The sequence below is a fragment of the Arvicanthis niloticus genome, chromosome 10 (assembly GCF_011762505.2).
Source record: "Arvicanthis niloticus isolate mArvNil1 chromosome 10, mArvNil1.pat.X, whole genome shotgun sequence".
NCBI lineage: Eukaryota > Metazoa > Chordata > Mammalia > Rodentia > Muridae > Arvicanthis > Arvicanthis niloticus.
Genome location: NC_047667.1, coordinates 47,741,747 through 47,758,253, shown reverse-complemented (window position 1 = coordinate 47,758,253; position 16,507 = coordinate 47,741,747). Strand labels below are relative to the sequence as shown.

At 38.1% G+C, this 16,507-nt stretch overlaps 1 protein-coding gene across 1 annotated transcript in view; it reads right to left on the bottom strand.

The window, feature by feature from the left end:
• Rc3h1 (ring finger and CCCH-type domains 1) overlaps window positions 1-16,507 on the bottom strand; it is a 56,110-nt gene that overhangs the window by 1,442 nt on the left and 38,161 nt on the right. The window contains exons 9-19 of the mRNA XM_034512706.2: window positions 15,506-15,618; window positions 14,706-14,987; window positions 14,004-14,218; window positions 10,827-11,194; window positions 10,042-10,206; window positions 6,512-6,664; window positions 3,796-4,009; window positions 2,873-2,963; window positions 2,637-2,769; window positions 1,392-1,562; window positions 678-793 (exon numbers count right to left, since the gene is read on the bottom strand). Of these exons, the coding sequence (XP_034368597.1) occupies window positions 678-793; window positions 1,392-1,562; window positions 2,637-2,769; window positions 2,873-2,963; window positions 3,796-4,009; window positions 6,512-6,664; window positions 10,042-10,206; window positions 10,827-11,194; window positions 14,004-14,218; window positions 14,706-14,987; window positions 15,506-15,618 (2,021 nt within the window). The remainder of the gene's footprint in view (window positions 1-677; window positions 794-1,391; window positions 1,563-2,636; window positions 2,770-2,872; window positions 2,964-3,795; window positions 4,010-6,511; window positions 6,665-10,041; window positions 10,207-10,826; window positions 11,195-14,003; window positions 14,219-14,705; window positions 14,988-15,505; window positions 15,619-16,507) is intronic.

The following is a 16,507-nucleotide window of genomic DNA, read 5'->3' as shown; positions in this document are numbered from 1 at the left end:
GTGGGCACGAGTCCCTAAAATACAGCTTAGTGGTAAAGTATGTGCTTATTTGTGAGGGTCTAAGTTCAGTAGCCAGCATGAAAATGAAATAAAAACAGTAACAATATAATGGGAGGTAGGTTGGCTTTTAATCATTTTTTAAATTTTAATTTTTATAGTGAGTATATATTATGTTTTGTAATTCAAAAGCATACACTTAAAGCAATGAGAAGAAGGAAATGTAACCAGAAAATGTATTTGTTAGAAGTTAACAGATAATTGAGCCCCGGTAAAGTGCTAAGTTTCGTGTACACATGTGTTTTGATAGTCTCACTTTATAGCCCAGACTGACCTCAAATTCCTCTCTTCCTACCTCAGCCTCTCCAGTGCCCATAGCTATATCCTCCAACTTCTAAAGTAAAATTTTAATTCTAGGTTTAGTAAAAACATATTCTTTTCTCCTGCTGAGCAGTGGTGATATATGCCTTGTGTTAAAGGCCAGCCTGGTCTACAGAGTTTCAAGATAGCCAGGGCTACACAGAGAAACCCTGTCTTGAAAAACACCAATGTATATATTCATATTCTTTTCTCTGTACAAAAAATAGATCTTTTAAGAATCAAAACATATTCATCCTTTGCATATGGTCAGATAATGAAATTATTTCTCTCTCTGATTATAAACGTGTTCCTCTCTTTACCTGAATGTCATTGTAAGGTCCTCAGTGGGGACCTTGTTTTGTGGCTCTGGCTGTCCATTTTCTGCTTGCTTACTTGTACCCAGTTTGCTTTTCATGTCTACAGAACACTGGTTCTCCTTAAAAGAAGAGGAAATAAAGTCAGTAATCTATGGTGTAATGGGTTAGACCAAATTCACACAAAACAGACTGATGATAAAAAAAAAAAAAAAAAAAAAAAAAATCATTCCTACTTCACTAACAATTAACAACAAAAAAAATAGGTAGATGAGAGAGTATACACAAAAGTCTAACAGTAGAACCCACCTTCTCATTACCTTTTGAAAATGCAACATACTAGCATGAAAAAACAGCACAGAGAACAGTGCACAAACTATATCTCCTTTATAAAGACCATGAAAATAACATTTTGTTGTATAAACATATCTTAATATTACAGAGTCCAAAAGAGTAAACATCTGCTTCCCTAATGAGTACGTTAAACAACTTTAAAATTTCCAATTAATTGTCTTGTTTTCCCCAAACTCTATGACAAAGGACAAACCTAAAACAACAGGAACTGAGAGGAATGATACCACCAGATGACAACTCATCTTTATTAGGATTACCCCAAATATTAGTCATTCCTCAAGGTACCTGGAACCAGCTCCAGAAGATTCTCAACTCTAGAGTCAGAGTTCATTTCACCTTCTTCCCTTCCCTACCACCAGCACTCACCATACTCAACTCCCGGGTCCTCTTCCCAATTTCCCTTTCCACCTGATGCAGTTCTAAGCTTAGCTGCTCACTTGAGATCATTCCAGGCCATTTGGGAGGTAGTGGAGGGGGCTGTGGTTGGCTTGCCAGGGTGTTCACCTCCCTCTGTAACACCAGCCGGTTATTAACAGCCTAGTACACAAAGCCAAGCACACACATAACTCAGCACACCTCATGCCACATTAAAAAAACACTTTACTCAAAGTATTTTACCACTAAGCTAGCTACAAGTTTTCAGTAAAAATAACCCAACTATAAACACATTCTGTTTTAGTAGCACTTGAGAAAAAAAATGGTCTTATTTTTAAAAGATGTATTTTATTTTTAAGACAGAGAGAGAGAACGAGAAAGAGAGACAGAGTATGTGTATGTTGATATGTACACATTACACATAAGTGCAGATGCCTGTGGATGCCAGAAGAGAGTGCTGAATCCCCAGGAGCTAGAGTTACAGGCAGTTGTGAAACAGGATCCAAACTTGGATCCTCTGCAAGAATAGTAGACATATCTCCAGCACCAAAAATAATTCAATCTTTTTTCTATTTTAAAGAGAAATCAATTATAAATGTGTACCTTTCTTTCTGATTGCTATTTTCCAAACTGTAAATCCTGTATTTTTTTTCTATAAAAACTCAATGTTCGTGAGGCAGGATTTTTTTCTTTTCTTCCCCAAGTACTGTTCTCAGACAATATTCTTTTTCTATTAGTCAAGAACTAACTCTAGTTCTCAGTTCTCTGAAGAACATATATCTATAATAACACTTAAGTAAAAAGGCTTTAAAATTCTGTGCTTTCCTGTATCTCAAAAATTACTATTTAAGGAGACTGGAGAGGTGTTTTGAAGGTTAAGATCAGATACTGCTCTTGTTGAGGCCCTGGGTTCTGTTCTCAGTATATATGTCAGGAGGCCTACAACAATCGCTCTAACTCCAGCTCCAGGCAGATGTTTCAACATCTGTATTCATGTGCACATACCACCCCACAAAATACATATACATGATGAAAGAAAATTAACCAATTTAACATACCAGGGAACCCTTCAAAACTAGAGCACAAAATAGGTGCAGTGCTAAACACCCGTAAACTCAGTGTAAGTACTAATGTGGCCAACACAGGAGAATCATGCGTGTGAAGCCAGGTGGGCTACACAGTGGTACTCTACATCAGAATTCCTGACACAAGGAAAAAGTATCTGCAGGTCTGTACCTCTAGTCCACGTAGCTGGGTCTGCTGGCTGATCTGATGGTTCAGTTGCTGCAATTCTAGCCGTAATTGTTCTCTCTCAGCAGACAGAAGGGGTTTTCCATGACTGACCACTTCTGCCATAGACATTTTCTCCCTATGGAAAGAAAGGAAAAACAATAAGGTAAACTTTGTGTATACAAAGCAAGGAAAGCTAAATGCTTCAAATATTTATAACAAGTAAAAAAGAACGGCTGTACCTCTCAATGAAGTGTCCCTGAGGAGGTATGTTTGGATGAGGTGAGTATGGAGAATCTCCCCAGCCACCATGAGCTCCATATGCACTGTAATCTGTGAAGGAACAGTTTATTGTGGTTTATTATGATGTAATTTACTAGTTTGATTCATCTAAGGTACTATAATCGAAAAGGCAAAGGCACACCGTATATGTAGAAAGCTGTCTGCCAAAATGACAATGCTATTATTTGTTTCTTCCCCACTGAACCTTCAATTTTTACATATTTTCTTTTCATTGTGTGCACATGAGTGTTTAAGGTGAGGGTTGATGTCAGGTTATCTTCCCCAAGTACCAGGATTACACACACACACACACACACACACACACACACACACACACACACACACACATACACACACACATTCAAATCTTCTTTATCCAGCCAGACTCCAAGAATTTTACTTTAATATTTTTCAGACTCCAAGAATCTTACTTTAATAAACAATGAAGTTATTTATTTAAGACAAAAGCCACAAGCAATTCTTTTTCTTTCTTTTCTTTCTTTTTTTGAGATAGGATCTCTAGCCCAGAATAGCCTTGAAATCACTATGTACCTAAAGCTGGACTTCAATATTCTGATCCTCTTACCTCTCTATCTCTCCAGTACTAGGATTACTGGCATGTGCCATAATATCTGGTTTATGTGTTTGAGGTACTGAATCCAGTTTTTCATATATTAGGCATACACTTTATCAACTGAGCTACACCCTAGCCCCTCAAGCAGTCTTAATATATAAAGATTTAATTTTAGTTTATACTCCTAAAAGTGCCCAAGGTGCTATTACTTTCTTACAGGGAAAAGTTTAAAAAGTATTGCCTTTGGGAGTCTTAAAAGCACTGATAGAATTACACTGAGAATTGAGATTACTACTCCAGGATTCTTACCGGAAATGTTCATAGATTTTGTGGGTGCTCCCTGAGGTGCGATAGCTTGCATTGGGCCAGCACCCTGATACAGTGTTTTGGATGTTCGAGAGATGGCACCAAATCGAGATACTGTTGGTCGGTCTCCAAATGGGATGAGATCATCATCACTAGTTTCCACTGCTCTTCTCTGAAGATCCAACCTCTGGTCTCTCATTCCTTTACTTTCTACATTCTGACAAAAAGCAAAAGTGAGATGATATTTAGCATAATTTCTACTAGCTCTGTAAGGGTTAATAAGAGTATGAGCTCTTATTAGTAAGAATAAGTCTTCAGTTGTCTTTGGATGTCATATAAAACATTGGTTTTAGACCACAGTAAGAATTATATGACCAACTTTGAGTACAGACAGATGATAGGAGATGACAGATCTACCCATTCCTAAGTAGTATGTACGGACATTAGCTTGTCAGCTGAGCACTTTACCACTGAGCTACATAGCTAGCTCATATACCAGTGCTTGAGAGGCACTGAGGTAAGACTTTTTTCACATATCTGGAAAAACTTGTAATGGCATCTATACTACGTTAGTAATTTTGTTATTTTTTTCCTGATTTAAGGAAACTAATTTTACTTTGCTAATGTTACTTCAGTGTGATAACCCTTTTGAAAGCACCTTACATTACTATTCTATTTCAACTCATACTGGTGAAAGACTTCCTGTGATGTAGAAGCATACATTTCCTCACTGAAGTACACTGAAAGTTTTGTTTCAACTTAATTTCACCTTATTTGATGCTGGGAACTGAGCCCAGGACCTTGTTCTGGGCTCATACTCCCAGTCCCCTTGCAGGTTTGTTTTTTATTTAATTATTCCTTCTTACTCTCTGGCCTGTCATCTATGTGAACTGGTTTTACCTTGAACCAGCTAGGTAAACATCATCTATAAAAACCTTCATAATCAGCAGGGAACCGTCTTGGGATTAACAGGGAAAATTATGTCAAGTGAAACTTGTCAAGCCAGCAATACCACTAGTTTCCTTCCTTCCTTCCTTCTCTTTCTTTCTTAGAAGACAGAGTCTCACTATGTCATCCACCATCTCTGCGCACCCCTGCCCATCCCCAGCACTGAGATTAAAGGTATGCACCACCACATTCAGCATTCAGCCTTAAAATATATATATATATATATATATATATATATATATATATATATATATATATATATATATATATTGGCTCTGACCTTATCATCCATTTGGCCAGAAATACATGTCTAAACATAACTTTCATAGATGTGCACAAGGAGACTCTACAAATTGTCCATTAACACTCTACATAGGGGCTAGAGAGATAGCTTAGCAGTTAAGAGAGCTTGTTCTTGCAAAGGACCAGGTTCTAATCCCAGCATTCACATGGTACCTTATAACCATCCCTACCTCTAATTCCAGGATATCTATCTAATGCTCTTTGACTTCTAAGGACATCAGACACATATGTGAAACACTGACATACATGTGAGCAAATCACTCATACACAAACCAAACATAAGCAAACCAATCAAAAAAATCTTTAAAATATAAAGCAAAAAAAGTATACACAATGGTAAGAGAGCATTAACATTTATCTCTAACTGCAGCTACTAGTAAGGCTAAGAAAAGAGCTCCACAAGCCTGAGACTGGCTTGTGCTACGCACAGAGTTATTTCAAAGTCAACCCCAAACTTAGTGAGGCGCTGTCTCAAAAAGGAAAGAGTAGCAGCTGAGTACAGTGGCACTTGCCTAGAGTCCTAGCTACTCTGTGGGATGAGACAAGAGGGATACTTTATACAAGGTCATCCTAGACAAAACAGGAAAACCCAGTGGGTTTTTTACTTAAAAAAAAAGAAAAAAAAAAGCAGTGTGCAGCGTGTGTGTGTGTGTGTGTGTGTGTGTGTGTGTGTGTGTGTGTGTGTATCTAAGCAATAAAATTTAAACTTAGGGAAGATGTTACTGACAGGGAGGAGTAAGGGAGAAAAATGAGACTAGGGAGATTAACTACTTTTGCAAAGTTTTATTGTTATGGGGGAAATTAATATGTAAAGTACTGATACACAAATACAGAAATATTAAACCTTGAGTTGCTAGCTACACAGCTATTATAGTCTCATTTAAAATAATCAAAAATACATATTTTAAAATAAGATTTTGGATTTCTTTACCTAATAAATTAACCAAGTTGGTTGTTTAAACTTAAGACTTCTAAGAAAAGAGTTTTTATTTGGTACTCAGGTGCTGGGATTAAAGCCTAGAAGTACCACTGCTGGGCAAATTATTTTAATTATGTGTCTTTGTACATCTGTGTCTGTATATGCACTGAGTAGGTGGCCACGGAAGCCAGGAGGGCACTGGATCATCTGGAACCAGAATTACAGGTGGCTGTGAACTGCCCAACACGAGAACTGGGAACAGAACTCAGGTCCTCTTCAACAGCAATGTGCTCTCTTAAACACTTAGCCATCTCTCCAACCCTGAAATCTAGGATCTTGATTAAATACTTAAAATGATTTAACTTGGGTTCTGGACAATTGTTGGGAAATTGCTACCTAAAATGACATACAATAAATATTCTTTGTCAAGTTAATAATATATTTTATGTTTAAATGAAACAAAAAGAAAGCCTAGTTGTCCTTATAGTTTAATAGATGCGAAGTAATGTATCTAGATTTGTATTAATTATGCTTAGCCATTACACATACCATCATCTCCACACTCCCTGCTGCCACAACATCTTTGGGTTTTGCATCTTTGGTTCCAATGTAGGAGCCGATGGTATCACATGACCAAGGAGAATATTGGCTATAATCATTTGCTTTGTATTTTCCGGCTACCTTCAAGTCTTCATCCAAAAACTATAGATAGAGGGGGGAAAAATAGTAAATGGGTCTATGAGTTAACAAAACAGAAGAAGTGGGGAACGTCTAGAACACCAAATTAAAGCAAAATAGTGATAGTTATTTGATTATTAAGTGTCAGACATATTTTTATAGACTTAAAAATGTGATGATTATTTCAGCCTTCTTATGTTATTGGCAGCTAAAAAAAAAACTTCAACATCCTTCAGCAAATCAAGCTAGGATCTTGAGAAGTCTGCTCATCACTTCCTCCACTGTCTTAGATAAAGTCAACATTTCAGCAAATATGGATCATGCCGTACATTTGCTTAGTAACACCTCCAGTGAGTGAGAGCATTCTTTGCATCTTAGATGCTATATGAGGTAGTTAGTAATGCAACAACTCTTGGCTGATGCTTCTTCAACAGCAGTATTTCCTGCCTTGAATACATTCTGGCCCAAGGTTGATTCAATTAAGTAAAAGAGTAAAATGCGTCGTTTTTATTTTCTTGAATAAAGTTCGGTGGTTATCCAACAATATTCCATTCCAAGGCCAATGTATTTTTTGTTAAATTGTAATATTTACACTTTTATAATGCTAAACATTTAAAAAAGTCCTAGCTCATGTAGAACAGCTTTTAGAATATATTAGTACCTAGCAAATAGGTCTTCTTACCTGAATGTTATATATTATGCAGTTATGAAATTTACATCAACATTGATATCCCCAAACCAAAACCAATCCACAACTCTGCACCACTCCAACAAATGTGTTCATGTACATAAGAAAGTTGAAATAGACAACAAAATTGTTGGTTATTATAGGAAATGGGAATTTGAAGAAAGTATTATTTCTATGTCATGTATTTCTGTAACGTATAAATTTAGGACAACTATATATAGGCTGCCTATAATCAGAATGGAAGCCTAAATATAGAGCTAGCCAGGTGTGATGGTGAATGCTATTAATCCCAGCACTCTGAGAGACAGAGGTACTATGAACTTCTGTTTAAATCATCTTCATACATTAAACAAGTTACTATTTATTGTGTATAATAATCTTCACTTTATTGTATTTTTGAAATGGTAGCTCAGGGTGTCACCACCACATCTAGCTTTCACTTTCCAGTTTTCACTGTTTATCATATATAGTTTGTCAGTTGGCAATGTTATTTAGACTCACAATTTTACATATAAAGAATGTAAAATATTACCCCCCCACCCCCTACCTGCCCGCCACACATGCACCTCAAGACAGGGTTTCTCTGTGTATCCCTGGCTGTTCTAGAATTCACTCTGTAGACCAGACTGGCCTTGAACTCAGAGATCTACCTACCTGCTTTTGCCTCCCAAGTACTGGGATTAAAGGCATGTGCCACCATTGCCCAGCTGTTACACATATTCTTACACATATTATTTGATTTGAAAACAAAAAACCTGTATTCCAATTAGATTCATTATGTATATCAAATGAATAAAGTATGAGACAAGGTTTCATGTATCCTAGGTTGGCCTCAAACTAGTTATGTAGCCAAGGATGACCTAGAGCTTTTGATCCTCCTGCCTCCTTGCCCAATTTACACGGCATTATGGATTGAACCTAGAGATCTGTGCATGCTAGGTAAATATTCTTCCAACTGAGCTACAGCTCAGGCTGTCTAATTAAAAAAAAAAAACAAATATAATCGATAAATCCCTAGAAAAACTAACCACTGAAAAAATATTAGTGTCAGAAATGAAAAAAACAAGGACAACACACATGATAGCTATAAGCAATGTTTCGCTGGGCATCGTTGTCCACACTTGTAATCCAAGCACTTGGAAGGCTAAGGTAGGAGACACTGAATTTGAGGCCAGCTTGAGTGAATTCAAGATGAACCTAGTCTAGAATTTGAGATTCTGTTTCAAAAAACCCCAAACCAAAACAAATCTATTAGCACTATTTTATACAAACATAAACGTAATGCTCAAAATTATGGCACTATGGCACATAAACCAAACACGCCCTATAATTTTTACCATCTACCCATCCATATTTGTGCATCTTTCCTATTTTTTTAACCACACTATTGGTTTCTTCATTGCTAAACTAAAAATACATCTTAATTTATGTCTCAATTATTTAAAAATTTAAAGAACTAAACTCCCAGCTCCCAACACATTTATCAACTTTTGAATTGAATACTAGGAGAATCTATACCAACAAGTCCAGACATAAGTAAAACATTCTATTGAATGAGGGATCAGCCAGACGGCTCAAGTGAAGTATGTGCTATGCAAATCTGACAACCTAAGTTTGGATCCTTGAAACTAAAAACTGACTCCTATCCCACCAGCCATCCTCTCACCTCCACACATGCCCACTCCCATCCCCAAGACACACAAAATGAATGAATGAATGAATGAATGCAGTACTGGTATAAAGACAGAAATAGACCAATGAAACAAGAGATTTCAGAATCAGAGTTGGTTATCTATCATTTTCTCAAGACAGGGTCTCTGTATGTAGTGAAGGCTGGCTTCTGCTTTAGTATCCTACTGTGTTAGAACTATAGGTCACCACATCCACCCTAATTAACTAGTTATAGAAAAGCTGACTGTAAGACGGGCAGCGGTGGCGCATGCCTTTAGTCCCAGCACTTGGGAGGCAGAGGCAGGCAGATTTCTGAGTTCAAGGTCAGCCTGGTCTATAGAGTGAGTTCCAGGACAGCTAGGGCTGTCTCAAAAAAAAAAAAAAAAAAAAAAAAAAAAAAAAAAATCAAAAAAGAAAAGCTGACTGTAGGACATTGAAAGAACGATACTCAAATCAGGAAATAGTATAAGGCCAATGAACTATCCCTGCAGAGGAAAAATGGACCTTGATTCTAACAGTTTATTTAATAAATTTTAAATGAGTTATGAATCTAAATGTGCAATAAAACAATGAGTCTCTGGAAGAAACCCAGAAAATAGCCTCATAATTTTGAAACTTGATAAACATTTCCTTGGGAACAGATTCTTCTCTTCTCTTCTCTTCTCTTCTCCTCCTCTCCAACCCTCCCCTCCTCTCCAACCCTCCCCTCCTCTCCCCTTCCTTCCCTCTTTTCTCCCCTCCCTCCCCTCTTCCCTCCCTTCTTCCTTTCTTTTCTCTCTCTCTCTCTCTCTCTCTCTCTCTCTCTCTCTCTCTCTCTCTCTCTCTCTCTTTTTTTTTTTTCCAAAACAGGGTTTTCCTGTGTAGCCCTGGCTGTTATGGAACTCATTCTGTAGAGCAGGTGGGCCTCAAACTCAGAGGTCTGTCTCTGCTTTCTGGGACTAAAGGTGTGTGCTACCACTGCCTGGCTCTCACAATTTATTAAACAGGCTACAAAAAGTGATAATGGTAAAGTAATAAGCAAGATTAAAAATAATATGCTTACTTCCTCTTGATGGAATGCAGGAGGCAATGTTGGTGAAGGTGCAAAAGGAGGTGGAGAGATGACTTTTCTTTCCTCTAGCTGGGCCATTATTTCCTTCCGCCTTCGATGTAGCTCATCCAGACTAGGATGGGGTTGGGGAGGAGGAAGCCGACTATAAGGAGGATCCTGGTAATTGAAAGAATATTTAAAATTGACCAAGAAAACCAAAGCTTGTGTGTGTGTGTGTGTGTGTGTGTGTGTGTGTGTGTGTGTGTGTGTGTGTATTTTATTTCAGGTGCAGAATATATACCCAACATCTAGAAATATCAACACTAAAAAGAAAAAAAAAGAAAGTCAACCCAAACTCTCTCAAGATCTTCCAAATTTCCCTTAGTACACAAATGAAGAATGTTTAGATTTATATTTTTGTAAATTTTAAATTTCAGGACCAAGAAGATGGCGCAACAGGTAAAAGCACTGTCTTGACTTGCAAGCCTGACAACCCAAGGCTGATCTCTGGAAACCATGGGGCATACATGTAATCCCAGGACAGTTATGGTGATATGGGAGAAATAAACAGAAGCCGGAAGCTTGCAGACAAGCTAACCTGGAGTATTCTGAGCAGCAGCAAGAAAGATCCCACCTAACAACATAGAAAGTAAGAACTTATTCTCAAGAGTTAGCTGACCTAAGTGTGCTGCGGTACACATGTACCTGTGCTCTCTCTCACACACACACCAATTATATATACATATACAAAGAGTAAATTACGTTTAAGTAAGAAAAAAAAAAAAAATACAGCATACCCTGGGGTATGAAGGTCTGATCTGAGCTGGATGAGGAGCCACTGGGTAGTAACCCTCTACCTGTTGGTACCGTTCTCTGGACTCCGGTACATAGGATGGCACTGCTGCAGATGGAATGTCAATGGGTATAGGGCTTTCCCGGAACATCTCCTCTCTTGTGTAAGACTGAGCAGGATATACACGGCGGCCATCGTAGTGAGGTGGGTACATAGGTGGGTACTGCTGTGGCTGTGTGCCATACTGAGAGTTTATGACACGATCTTGGAGGTAGGGTGAATAATGATCCAAGTATGTAGGACCAGGTTCAGGAGCAGACGGTGGAGGTCGGACAAAACGGGACACACATGGTGGTGGAGTATAGTACATACCTGTACAATACAAAAGAAGAACCCAAAACAATAATGAGCCCATCTGTTTTTCTATATAAGCTTTTTTTCCCTTTAAAACATTAAAACACAGTGGGATGATGGTGGCATGCATCTTTAATTCCAGCACTCAAGAGGCAGAGGCAGGCAGATATCAGAGTTTGAGGCGAGCCTGGTCTACAGAACAGCCAGGTTACATAAAAAAAACAAAAACCAAAACCATTAAAACGCTTAAGTATTAATAATCTACTTATTTTTGATAAATTTTTGCACTACTTGTACAGTTACAGTAGCTTTATGACAATTAGAAAGCAAATATTTTCCTTAGGGCCAGGCGCACAGCTCAGTGGTAGAGTGTTTGCCTGGAATTGGCAAGGTCCTGAAATTCAATCCCAGGGAAAACTGCTTTTTCTTCCAAATAACAAATAATTATTGAAAATAAGTGGAAAAGATCAATATACATATAGTCTAAAATAGTAGATGGATCCTTTCTTCTAGTTTGTCTTAATGCAATGCAGTTACTGGAAATTAAAATTAAATTTCACAAGTATCCTTGAAACTCAGGTTCTACTTTAGGTTTTGGGGTTTTTTGTTTGTTTGTGTGGTTTTTTTTTTTTTTTTTTTTTATTTCGAGACAGGGTTTCTCTGTATAGCCCTGGTTGTTCTGGAACTCACTCTGCAGACCAGACTGGCCTCAAACTCAGAAATCCTCTGCCTCCCAAATGCTGGGATTAAAGGCGTGTACCGCCACCACCTGGCTTCTACTTTAGTTTTAACTCTGTCAATTTTCATAGCCAAGATTGCATGCACACTAGACAAGCACTCTACTACTGGGTTAGATTCTTAGCACCTTTCTAAATAGTTCATTTTGAGATAGGGTCTTCTGAAGACTAGTATCCTTGAACTCACTCTATAGCCTAGGCATGCCTAAAACTTGAGATCCTCCTGGCTCAGATTCCTTAGTAGCTGGAATTACAGACCAACTTTTCCAGGCCCTGCTACTATAGAGTTTCAACTTCAAAACTATTATGAGCTAGAAAATGATATGCCAAAGATCCACTTTTCATAGCAATTATGACAATATGCACAAAGTCCAGCCAGGAAAAAAAAAATCCCAGCATAGAGGAGGAAAGGGGGACATGCAATCCCACCACTAACTGAGGAACATAGCATCTGATAGCTGTTGGGAGAGGGAGAGTCAGTTTTTCTTACTGATGTAACCCCTTGGGGCTGACCACTACCAGAGCAGGTCCCACTCCCAAGATTAGCTGGGCAACATAAACTGGACTTGATGGAGAAAAAGAAACAACAACACTCAACCTCCAACTTCTGTGGAAAGGGATGGGAAGTGGTAAGGGAGGGGCACTGACAGAAATGTGCTCAAGTATATTGTATGAAATGCTCAGCACTTTGCTGTACACATCTAGTGGCTTGTCTGGCTCTAGAGTTCTTGAGACAAGAGCTCTAGCAGCAGTAAACTTTCCTGGAACCTCCAGTTAAGGCAGAAGGTTTCTTATCTCTGCTTTCTACAGTTAGCAAAGCAGTGCTTTTCTAGGACACGTCTTCAAAAGACTCAGTTGAAGTCTGCTTCCCCAGTACTTCCACCAAATGGAAGGAACCCATTCCTCCACTAAGTCTTTTTATGCTTAATATAGCTACAAAGATTTCTGCTTTGTAACTGAACTCTTCCTGACAAAGTATAAAACTACACATTGGTTGCCTGAACAAAAACATATTTTTCCGAGAGATTAAAAAAAATCAAGTCAGATTGTTTTATAACCATTATTTATACTAGTTATGTTATATCAATCAAAATCTATTCTTATGTTAGATGCCTGCAATCTCAGCACTCAGAAGGGTGAGGCAGGAGGATTATCTTCATTCAAGGCCAGTTCGAGCTACACTGAGTTCAAAGCAAGCCTGATATATACATATATACTGCAAGCAAGTCTGTCTCAGAAAACCAACTAACCAACCAATAAATAGCCTTTATTTGTGACAAGATTCAATACTTTAGTTTGAAATGAACATCAATATTCCCTTTAATCTTTTGTTTTGTTTTATTTGATTGTAAGACAGTCTTACCAAGTAGCCCTGGCTATCCTGGAACTATGTAGACCAGGCTGGTTTCTGCCTCAGACTCCTGAGTGCTGGACTCAAAGACATGCACCAACACATACACTTTACTATTTAAGCTGACCCTACACTACAGAACCTCTAAAGCACTGGTTCTCAGCCTTCCTAATGCTGCAACCCTTTAATGCAGTTCCTCAAGTTGTGGTGACCCCAACCATAACATTACTTTTGTTGCTACTTTATAACTATTTAATTTGCTACTGTCACGAATTGCAATGTATTTTTGGAGACACAGCTTTGCTAAAGGGGTCACAACAAACAGGTTGAGAATCCCTGCTTTAAAGACTTGTATGCAGTACCTTTTCAAATATATTACAAGGCCAATATCAGTAATTGAAAGGAAGGAAATCATACTGTAAATTTAGTTTGCATCCACAATTTTTTTTTCATTCTTGAAAAAGAAAAGTTTGGTCAATTTTACTCAGCATACTTGCTCAGTAAATGTTAATTCCTTCTATAAAATTTATAAATTTTTATCCTTTTTTATCTATATAAATTTGAGTGACTAAAATACATACATATATATCTTTAAGCAGGCAAAGAAATTTAGTTGATCATAAAAACCTCAGTTTTCCAAGTATTAAAAACACATTTTTTTAATCTAAAGGAAGCCACTATGTAAATAATCACTCACAGAGAAATGAGAAAAAGAGTAATATAAATGAAAGATCATTACCCTGCTGATAAGGTGCTGTCTCAAAAGCTGGGGCACTTCCTCGAGGATCCTGATAATAAACATCTGCTTGTTGTGCTGGATATAGCTGAGACCCTCGAGGTACCATCTGAATTGGTTTGGTGACAGGCATGGGAGGCAGATCTGTTGGTCCCCTTGGAGGTACAGGATGTGGGTTCACAGGTAAGGCAGAAATACTCTTAGGAGCAGATTCCAGCCTAAGGGAGCAAAATTATACAAGACAAGTTTAAAGTCTCTAAAATATACTTTCAATATACATTAAATGTTTCATATAAAAAGACTGCTGGTACTTGGAAAATTGATATATTTGAATGTTAATCTCTTCTACAAATTTAAAGGAATTAATCGTCCTTAAAAAAATCATCAGTGCAAGAAAAATAAGTAAAAGCCAGTAAAACAAAAGCAAAAATTTTATTGTCTAGGCCAGGATGTAGCTCAGTTGTTGGGTTCAATCCCTAGTACAACACAGCTGGGCATGGTGCTGCGGGCCTGCCATTCCAGTACCTGGAGGTGCAGGCAGGAGGCTCAGATATTCAAGGTTATCTTTGGCTATGAAGTGAATTAAAGGACAGACTTTGACTCAAAACAGAAGAACAAACAATAACACCAAGGAACCACTGGAGTTAGAACCAAACTCTTCTTTTCCCTCTACTCAGTTTACAAGGAAGAAACTTGAAGACGTACAGGTCAGGAGGGGACCCTGGAGCACTGCTGCTCATGTGGTCTAGCTTTACTGGTTTCAGAGAAGAATCAAAGCTGGGGTCTGTCCCACGTGGAATCAGCTGTGTCACTGTGCTCCCTGACGATACAATTCCATTTGGGAGTGCAGGAGGTTTTCTGCTCGACAAATCCACTGCACTTTCATCGGGAAGTATAGGTGCTGAAGGCAGGCCCACCTCATTAAGTTGACCCAAAGAGGCACTCAAGGGTCTTCTGGGAACCAGACGTTTGTTCATTTTACGAAATCTGTATGAAAAGCGAATGTTTCAACTATAAATACATCATGCAATTGGTAAGAATCAGTTAAAAGGTACTGGAACATTTGTGTGTGTGTGTGTGTGTGTGTGTGTGTATAGAAATAACTCATTTTGACATCTACTTGATAAAATATAGCTTCCCATTTATAAGAATATAATGAAAACTAAAAAAAAAAACCTTAAGAAATGTACTAATTTATAAATATTTCCTGTGTTGAATTCAATTAAATTTTTTATATATTTTTTTAAAGATTTATTTTATGTATGTGAGTACTCTGTTGCTGCTGCTGTCCTCAGACACACCAGAAGAGGGCATCAGATCCCAATTCAGATGGTTGTGAGCTACCGTGCAGTTGCTGGGAATTTAACTAGGATTTCTGGAAGAATTGCCAGTGCTCTTAACCACTGAGCCATCTCTCTCTCCATCAACAGCCCTTCTTATTGTATTTCTTAAAGCCAACAAATCATTCCCTATTCCAAAGTCTGTTTCATGGTTTTCATACTTACTTTTCCAGTTCTTCCTGTGAATGTGCAAACGTACAGCTGGCCCCACGAGGACATCCTCCCCTTTGCTTCATATCTCGACACATGTATGTTTTATATTTGCTATGCTGTGGAGGCTAAGGCCAAGATCAAAACATTAGACATAAAACACACAATAACAAATGTAAATTTTATGTTTTCAGGACTCTTACACAGAAGAATTTAAGCTAATTCCCACATTTATCTAAACTACTCAGAGAGCAAAACTATTAAAGAGGGGAAATCAGAGTTCAAAATTAAATTTTAATTATTTATTATTAGTGTGGGGGAGTCAGAGGACAATTTTGTGGAGTTGGTTCTTTCCTTACACTTTACGTAGGTTCTAGGTATTGAACATATGGTGCCTAGCTTACATAAAGCTTCTGCCGACTGAGAGACCTTTCCAGCTCCAAAATTAAAATTTAAAAGTAGTTTTAATAGGGAATCAAGGTTAAGATCAGGCTGCTCTTCCAGAGGACGTTCAATTCCGAGGGTCCATATGGCAGCTCACAACCATCTAGAACTCCAGTTCCAGGAAACAAGACACCCTCCTCTGGCCTCCACAAGCACGTGTATGTACATGCAGACAAAACACCCATACACAATGCATAGCTACACTGTGTAGCTTTCAGACCACATTAGAGAAGTTTCTCAGTGTAGTAGGTGAGGATTAACACAGAAACTCACAGCTGGTCACAGTGCAGGTGATTGTGGAGTGCTCAGTTATAAACAGGACATCTCCATGTCACATGCACACACATACTTTCACAAAGGCTTAGGGACTATCATGGATGAGAGGTCTGGCAGAAAGACTGTAGAAGCCAGAGGTCAGGGAGGACCAGAGCAAAACAGTGTCTTCTAGACATGACAAGACAAATATACTCATAAACTCTCAGCAGGAGTTCAATACCCTAGACTTTGATCTCTATGAGATGTTCTATCTGCCAAGTTCCTACATAACCAAAAATCCTTCAAAACCCCTTAGCC